This window comes from Nuphar pumila, chromosome 2 (assembly GCF_984573655.1).
Source record: "Nuphar pumila chromosome 2, dmNupPumi1.hap1.1, whole genome shotgun sequence".
Lineage (NCBI taxonomy): Eukaryota > Viridiplantae > Streptophyta > Magnoliopsida > Nymphaeales > Nymphaeaceae > Nuphar > Nuphar pumila.
The window spans coordinates 147,192,926-147,201,905 of NC_143250.1; the positions used below are offsets into that span (position 1 = coordinate 147,192,926).

The 8,980-nt window shown below is 38.8% G+C and overlaps 1 protein-coding gene and 1 long non-coding RNA gene across 3 annotated transcripts; one reads left to right on the plus strand and one right to left on the minus strand.

The window, feature by feature from the left end:
* Positions 1 to 226: 226 nt before the first annotated feature.
* LOC149847556 (uncharacterized) lies at positions 227 to 5,752 on the plus strand. The gene is made up of 2 exons (XR_016430628.1): positions 227 to 1,287; positions 5,292 to 5,752. It is a non-coding gene; the product is annotated as an uncharacterized LOC149847556 (long non-coding RNA).
* Positions 5,753 to 5,815: 63 nt separating this feature from the next.
* LOC149847557 (uncharacterized) lies at positions 5,816 to 7,639 on the minus strand. 2 transcript variants are annotated; one of them, XM_089998457.1, is made up of 3 exons: positions 7,484 to 7,639; positions 6,258 to 6,556; positions 5,816 to 6,128 (listed from the first exon to the last, which is right to left on the minus strand). In XM_089998457.1, the coding sequence occupies exons 1-3, from the start codon at positions 7,535 to 7,537 to the stop codon at positions 5,873 to 5,875; spliced, it is 609 nt and encodes a 202-aa protein (XP_089854583.1). In that variant the 5' UTR covers positions 7,538 to 7,639; the 3' UTR covers positions 5,816 to 5,872. The 2 variants fall into 2 exon arrangements, with proteins under 2 accessions (XP_089854583.1, XP_089854582.1); XM_089998456.1 differs by having other exon boundaries at positions 5,816 to 6,556; positions 7,484 to 7,635.
* Between the last annotated feature and the right edge of the window lie 1,341 nt (positions 7,640 to 8,980).

Below are 8,980 nucleotides of genomic sequence, written 5' to 3' on the forward strand. Positions count from 1 at the left end.
GTTATAAAAAAAGTGAGACCACTTTTCTATAATTATCAGAAAACTCAGAATATTGTTTCAGAAAACTAATAAAATAGGAAACCTTGTTTATGAGTTTTCCTTTCGGAAACGTCCGTTTCTATAAATTTTAGAAACTAAAGCACAAAATAGTAAATAACTCAGGTTCTTAAATATTTTAAGAAAAATGAAAACTCAGAAAAACCCTAACCCCTTGATGCCTTGACCTCCTAGCTCCGTCGCTGCGGGCTTTTCCGGCATCGATCCGCCGGAGTGGAGGTGCCTCTTTGGCCGGCAAAGGTGCGAGTGTCTGGCGACGACGCGCTCCGGTAGATAGAGCTGCAGGCAATCTCCAGCGAATCGAGCTTTCTCCAGCTGAGCGCCACCCATCATGGCGGGCCGATGTCCCTTTCGACGGGTTGCCGCCTTTCACGGTGGGTCGAGCACCTCCGGTGAACAAGTGAGGTGTCGGCCATCTGTCTCTCCCAAGCCCTCTGTTTCCTCCTCCCCTTTCCTCCTTTTTCTCCTGCAGCGATTTAGCGACTGTCCCTTCTATTCTCCTTTGATTGGCCACCCTACCACCTCTAGTGGTCGGGCTACACCGTCGGTGGAGGGTCCAGCGGTTTCACTGCAAGGGTGTCCGCCTCTTCAAATGATCGGAATGAATTGGGTGTGCAGAGGGGGTTTGGGGAGTAGGGGTTCTACTTTGCGGCAACAACTGACGTCAGATTCGGCCCTACCACTACTGGAGGGATCCCTACGGATGAGAGGTGAGCGAGCAACATTGGACTAAAAGCCCTTTGTGTGTGTGTTTTTTTTAATGTGCAGGGAAAACCCCGGTGGGGGCAGTAGGACGAAAAACCCTTTTTCTCTTTCTATTTTTCAAATTTGAGACTGTAAAATTTTTATGTCACAAAAATCGAACACGGTGGGTCTGTGTCACCGGACACGGCTCCACCGATTTCTGGTGACGAGTCCGAATGATCACCGATTACCGGAAAAACCAGGGTATATATATTATTTATTTATTTATTTGAAAAACTTTACCCTGATAAACCGGTTTTCCCAAATAGTGATTTATGATCACTGTTTGATAATGCAAGACAGAAATTGTCTAACTGACCTTAATCGCTTTTTTTTCTTGTTTGAATTGTTTGTTTTTCTTTTCTCGGTGATGCACTGGATACGGACTGGCGGACACATGTTCACCGACAGGGATCAATCGAACCCGCTCTGATACCAATGGAAATAGCCAGGGACAGTCTAAGCTTCTCAACCTCTTACACTATAGTAATTCTCTGTAAACCTAGAGATCTTAATTTATGTTTTCTGTGTGAATTCACTTGCACACTGCATTTCCTGAATATTTAGAATCCTTTAAGAGGTTCAAGTTTGAGACACACCCTGAGAGAAATCCCTTCAGCCCAAGAGATATCTCTTAAAATTCATATATATAACCGTATCTTAGAGTAGATTATTATTTGACTTGTTAACTTTAGTTTAATTAGTTTCATTCTTTAACTGCTATACGCATTAACAATTGCAACCATTGGGAGAGAGCGACTGTTGGAATTGCCTCCCAACAGTCCTCTTATGGACACACGCAGAGGCGGAGCTGGGGGGGGGGGGGGGGGGGCAGGACTGGGCTGTAGCCCAGTCCTGCCTCCCGAAACAGTTTAATTTTTTATTTTTTTTTTAAAGCCCAGCCCTGATTCCATATGAAATAGATTTTTATCCATTTTTTTAGCCCAGTCCAGTCCTAGCCCAGCCATGACTGCAGCAAATAGTTTGATTTGTCCATATGAAATAGATTTTTATTAATAATTGTAGCCATTTTTTATTTTATCTCAAAAAAAAATGTTTCGGGGGTGCTGCCCCCGAACCCCCGACTATAACACCAAATTTTTTTTTCTACACCCCTGTTTGCACCCCCCCCCCCTCCTCACATGAATCCTAGCTACGCCTATGGCCACACGACCTTACAATTATAATCGGATCCGGATATGGTTTTGGCTTTTTGCTACGAAATCTGACAAATATTCAAATTTGATGGATATCCAAATCCCTTTACATGTGAAAAAGTGGATTTGGTATGAGCTTTTCACCATTCAAATCCGTTTAGCCAACATCCAATTAGTTGAATATGGTATCAGCCACATTCAATCCTAATCCGAACCGTTTACATCCCTATTTTCAGTTCATCGGGCTGGATCAGGCATCATCCATCGCCCATTTTGATCTGGGCCCAGTCATGTGATCCAGGCTCTACCTGCTTCCAGCTTATGTTACATGTAATCTAGGTTGGGCCACCCCCGAAGATGATGCTGGATCTTGATCCACCTATATCCAACCCGAGCGGCCTAAAAACATGTTATATTTGTATCGGATCACTTGAAATGTAGACCCGGAAAAACTGGGCACACTGATTGGTTGCAGTTGCAAGCCAAAACAGAGAGTCAAATGCTTTACTAACCACGATTGCTATTGTTGTAGGTTCTTCATTCTGCCCCCTCACCAGAGCTTTATTAACTATCATGGCGTGAATGGTAATATAAATACTTAACAGTATCATTTTGAATTTGCTTGTTGTTGTTGTTTACAGATCGAAGATTTACAGTTTTTTTTTAAGTTCAGTTAATTAGAACTTAGAAGTTCAGTGTCTACGGATGTTTACTTTTGGGGGAGCTATCTCTAGTTGATCTGAATTAGTAAGGTGCAGTGTCTACGGATGTTTACTTTTGGGGGAGCTATCTCTAGTTGATCTGAATTAGTAAGGTGCAGTGTTGTGAAAAGCGTTGAGGCGTAGCAAGGCGCTCCACCAAAAACTGAGGCAAGGCGTATGCCTAAAAAAAAATGAAAACTTTTAAAAAATTATAAAATAATATCTAAAAATACAAATAAATAAAGAAATGCTTTATTGATGAAGTAACAACCAATAAGAAATAAAAAATCTCAAATAAGTACTAAAAAATATGAGATTAACATATGAAAGTAATGTTCTATAAAGCAACAACTAATAATCAAAGCAACAACCAATAATCAATAGAAAATCTCAAATAAGTTCTTTTTGTTGCACGTGATAAAACAAAGGTTTGAAAGTGAACACAGTAGCAAAGATTCGGTTCATTTTATAGCTTCTTGATTTTTTTTCATATATGTATGTATATACATTTAATCATACATGCACAATTACATAAGTGTATATGTATTTTTGCATGTAGACACCCAAAGAAAAACTTGAACTGATTCTCGGAGAGGATATAAAACAGGTAGCATTTCTGTTATCTTGAGAATATACATGCACAATTACATATATGTATATGTATTTTTGCATGTAGACACCCAAAGAAAAAATTGAACTGATTCTCGGAGAGAGCATTTCTGAAACCTCATTGTAAGTTCTTCTTCTTCTTTATCTTTTTTTTTCTTTTTGTAGGATTAGCTTTTAATATGGTTGTAAATGGTAGTGAGCTATTAGTTTTTCTTAGAAGTTGGTTGTTCTTAGGCTGATTTTATTTTTCTTTATCTTTTATTTTTCTTTTTGTAGGATTAGTTTTTAATATGGTTGTAAATGGTAGTGAGCTATTAGTTTTTCTTAGAAGTTGGTTGTTCTTTAATGGGAATTCCCAACAAAAGGTTACACTATCAAAAAACTTGTTACATTTTTTTTAGCTTATGCTCAGTCGCTTCAACTTGATTGCAGGCCTGGGCTTTTTTGTTGACTGAGTTACAGGGGTCCTCCCCCTGTGACCCCACCTATTTGGCTGTGCCTCAACTCACTGCTTTCCTGAGGGTACAGCAGGTGTATTGGCTCTGCAGTCACCCTTCGATCCAGTCTCTAAGGATACAGGATCTCGGGCTCTGGGGATTTACCTCATTGGTTCTATAGAAATCATTTGTTTTGGATGACATGTTGGGGATATTTATCTTATTCAAGGATGTTTGTATGTGTTTCTTATTTAGAGGAACTAACTGGAGTGATGCCTGTTTCGTGGTTAGCGATATGAACTCGCTGAATTGGTAGGAAGGAATAAATGTTTGTCTTTTGTGTAATGAAGTGTTGATATTTTGTCTCCCTTGCTTACAAAAAACTAAATTGTTCATGTTTCTTTTTCTCATTATTCTTGGTTTCCTGCTGTTGTAATTCACAGTGTTTGTTTTTCAAGGGGATTGATCACATTTCAGCAACTTTCAATCCTTTGAGAAGTCCAAGTGCCTAAGTGGACTTCTCAAAGAACATTGAGCCCTGGTGAACACAATAGAGGCCATGGTCTCATGATTGATCCAATATTTTCCTTTCTACTGCTGCTTCAAATTTAATCACTTTTCCAAATAAGATATTTGTTAGCAAGTTTTTCTGTTTTAACTCTAGGATATTATCATAACAGCTTTCTTTGAAACAGATATTGGTTCTAGAGGCATAATGTACCATATGGTTCATTTTGCCTTTTCTGCTGCAACAAGGTTAGCTTCATATTTACGCATGCTCTAAATATTAGATTTAGAAGGAAATAGTTTGAGGAAAGAAGATGCATTTAGTGCATTCACAAAGGCAGTCATCTCCTAACAGATAAAATGTTTCCTCTTCTGTGTCCTGAATCATTTATTGGAACATCTTACGTTATGTATGAGAAAAGTAGAGTGTTTTGTTTGCCTAAGCAAGCAACATGGTTTGAAGATATTTTTTTCATTATTATTCTTCAAATAAAATTCCTTTGCTTAACCAACGGGGCTCCGCTTGTCTGGTAGGAGCAGCTAGTGCACGTCACTTTGTGTTGGGACGGTGCAGGTTCAAAACCCAATGGTATAGTTGTATAACTGGTAGGGGTCTGCCTAACCCCAGCTTGCCTTTCAAAAAAAAAATCATTTGCTTAAATATAGAAATAAACTCTCTTAATTGGAGACCTATTGGCCGATATGCTAAAACAGAGGCCTGGCATTGCCCTGAGCATATGACTCCATCTTTGCAGTCTCAACCAAGGCAAGGAGTTTATTGTTTTTATCCCATTTCAGGCCTAAGTTACTTATGCACTATTCAGTAACCTGGCACAGGTTGGCAATTTTAATCTAGTTTCTTGAGGAAGGATTTAGTGACTAGGCTTTACCTGTGTTATGGTTGGCTAAACCATTCCAGTGGTGGTATTATATTAGACTATGTTACCTCATTGATCGCTGTCATCATCATGACATTTAGCTCACCTTTCTTGTGCTTTTGCATTTCTTACAATTATTCAGTTTTTGATAACTAAAACGTACAATCTGGAAACTCATTTTTCATCTGTTCTGTTTGTCAGATTGATTCTGCATCTAACTCGGTGATCAAATTCCTGCAAAGGCCTAAACAAGGATTCTCAGTACAAGCCTTTGCGACGGATCTTTGTGGTGAATTTCAAAAGTTCAAGGCTTCCATTCAGAGAAAAAAGTTCAATCTAACCTTCAAAAAAGATTCATCGATACTTTCAAGTGGCCACTTCCAATTAGTTCGACAAGAAGGTTGTGATTCAGGAAACAGTTAAGTGTGCCAGATAGCACCACTTGCATCCCAGTCCTTTAGAATGTTTCCATTGATGCAAACCTATAAACTACTCAGTCAAGATTTTCTGTTCATAATACTTATGGATTCTGCCTCATTAGGTCCACATGTTTGTATTTTGTTCAATATGCTAAAGATGTTGGATCGTTCTTACTAATTATATTTCTGTATCAAATTTATGAATATTTACACTTAAAAAATAAATAATACAGAGTAAGTTCTTCTACCAAGGGTGTGAAATGTACTCATACACACATATTCACAGGTTCAAGATTCCAAATTCAAAATTGTTTGTGCATGAATAAAGCTGGGTAACCACAAGCTGAAACATGTCCAATACTGTTAAGACTCCATTGTATCAAACTTCCTCGTAACTCTGAAGAAGTGTTCCTCACCCGTTTTTCTGTCAACAGCAACAAGCCATCTGCCTTTTGAGGTCTCCACGTATCCCGTTGGAAAGCCATGTATGCAACTCCTTTTAAATCTCTCTCTTAGATCATTTCGGCCAATTCTTGTCACTTCCATGCCCTTACCAATGGGGAGAGTCACTGTCCTCATTCCTGTATTCTGCATAGACTTGCTGTATATCCAGCCGCTTCTGCTTTTCATTTCAAAAAGATTGTTTATCACCACAACTGACCGTGAAGTGTTCATATCAATTTCCGTTATCAACCCCTGAATATTCTCCATCTTTCCATCCACAAGTAAGAAGTCAATATTTTTATACCGTTTCAAAAGTTCTGGGGAGTCGCCGATCTTGAACTCCACAAAAACTTCAAGATCAGGGTAATTGCTTAAAGCTTGCTTCGACTCATCAAGGCTTCTTGATTCCAGAAGAATGCAGATTAGGCGCCCACCTGTTCTTCTTGCAGCTGCAGCCAGAGCAATCGTGAACGGTGAAATTCTGGAAGAAACTTCAACAATGGTCTGTGCTTTGATTCCTGCTGCCATGGCAGATACAAACTCTGTGCTTTCTGCTTCAGCTGTCCTCAAATAGTCGCATGTGTTCTCAGGATCCGTGTTGTACTGAAATTGAAACATAAAAGAAACAAGAATAAGACTCTTATTTTCTGAAATATGATTGCATCAAGAAGCTGTCTAATTCCATAATACTGCTCAAATAAAATTTGGTGTTGGAGAAATTCTACAACAATTAAACTGAGATTCAGTCTTTCCTTCTAAGTTAGGTCATAAATTCTGCATCAGATGAACCTGTTAAGAAATTATCAAATTCCTGACAGTATTTGTACCAACTATCATTGTTATAATCTCGGGAATGATCAGAAAAGATATATGTTAAAACCTACAGCAAATGAATTTTCTAAGTCCTGTAGATCATGGGGTTCCTTCTAATGTGTTTGTTTGCCACACACCATCGCCTTCCAAGAAAAAATTGGTGCAATCACCGTTCTTTCTTCGGAGGGCAACTTTTGTTGCACCATATTCCACAACCCCAAGATCCTTCCCACAACAAACCAGGACCTTTCTGTCATGAAGCAGAGCAAAGCGAGCACATCAAAGTTGATTAAGATCTCTCTATCTATTCCACCGTTTTTGTTATCACATTCACTTAAACCTGAATCTCAGTTTTGACTCATCGAGAAAAAGTTCAGAACCATTAGATAAAAATATCAAACATCCTTATGTTTCTTCTATTTGAGATTACAAAGCATGGGCGCTGCAGTAAAGGAAAAAATAGCAAATGACCAAAACAAAAAAACAATCACATCGATGACAAACTTGAAATAACGTACAAATACCCACTAAAGGAAATCCATCTTTCATCAAGTTAAAATTCGAATAAAGATGTCCTAACATGCGTAAAAATTAAATCATTACAACGAAACACCAATAAGAATGTCAAGCACAACAAAACCAATGATACCACTTAACACCCAATATAATGATAGCAGTTGATAATCTTCACCAGGGGTTGAGAGAGCGAGAGTATACCAATTTGACAGTGTCGAGGAATGCATTGGCTGCCGTCTCTGGTGACCAACCCATCTGGTAGAGGAGTCGCAGAAGAGAGAGAGAGAGAGAGAGAGAGAGAGAGAGAGATGGGTTTTGGAAGGGATCAGATGGTAAGGAGTAAACAGGATGAGCGAGCAAGAAGCCAAAATTGGCGAAGGGACGCGTCTCTCACTCGGTAAGACCATAACTAATCGTTGAAGGACGTGCTCTAATATAGCGGAGAGAGAGAGAGAGAGAGAGAGAAGTTTTTAAATACCCTTTGTTGACCAAGCCCTCTCTCTCTCACGGGAGGTGAGTGAACCCATTTACTCTCTCTCTATAAAAACCCCCCTCACTTTTCCTCAACAATTTTCACCAAACCACTCCTAGGGTCAACTGAATTGACCCAAACACCCTTTTGATATGCATGATATTTCATCTCACTGTTCATAGTCAGGATATGGGCCCAATTCAACACGATCTGGGTCACTCCAATTGGTTTGATGATGGCTCGGACCCTTAGCTACCAACTCAAAAAAAAAATAAAAAACATTTGATCAAGTCATAATTCATATTGGATTCGCTAATATGTTATTAAGAAGGTCAATTAGGTTTCCATTAACGGTTCAGACCAAAAACAGCCCTTCTGAGTTCTATACAAGGTTCATAAATTTGGATTGGCCCAGTTCATTGAACACAAGAAAGTTGTCAAACCTGTGCACTTAGTACTGCTGACTCGATTTCAGGGTCAGGCTCAGGCTCAGACTGGACCCGGGAAACTTGGTTTTTCTGTGTACAAGTCCTGTGGGTGTAAGCTTCTAAGATGAGATGAGTCCATGATAGACTCAAGAAACCAATCTGATCCTGGTTCAATGTCAGTTTGAGCCTTCAAAGTCATTTGACAAGAGGATATTTTGGGTCTGGTCTTTATGAACTTGTTGAGCTTGTGTTGCAATTGAAGTTTTGAAATAAAATGGGGGCACTTTTGCTTTTATATTTTTTTCAAGTAAATTGGACCATCTTGTGGTTTAAAATGGTCCTCATTTAATTTTATATTTTAACTTTAATGAAAATTATGAAATTAAGCTTTGACTCCCTCCTTAAATTGTACATCAAAAATGTCAAAAGCCATTTCCCCTAACTATGGATGTGAGAATATTGTTGGATGTCAAATTCTACTTTATGACTATATCTGCAGTCACCAACCTTATCAATGCCAACTGCTACTTCTCTATAAAACAAACTCATTTATGACTTTTAATGTCAACCCCATCATTTTCATCACGTGTGCTTCGTGAAGCATTGACCATGTTCACGAACTGTGGTGTTTTTGATACTCTGCCAAGTTCATGATCTCCTCCAGTTTCTGATAAAGCTTGATTTTAAGAACTTGGTCGAGATTGATAAGGATGAAAGATTGTAGAGTAACTAAAGCTAGATGATGTAATAAACTTCGTGTTAATTTAGCAGGATTGCGTGTTATAAGGTCACAAGTAT

Bases quoted from the DNA above. Each gene is read 5' to 3' on its own strand.
- LOC149847557 (XM_089998456.1), bottom strand. From the start codon at position 7,537: ATGGGTTGGTCACCAGAGACGGCAGCCAATGCATTCCTCGACACTGTC. The intron at 6,557-7,483 runs GTATACTCTCGC...TTTCAATTTCAG, and splicing joins TCCTCGACACTGTCAAATTG to TACAACACGGATCCTGAGAA.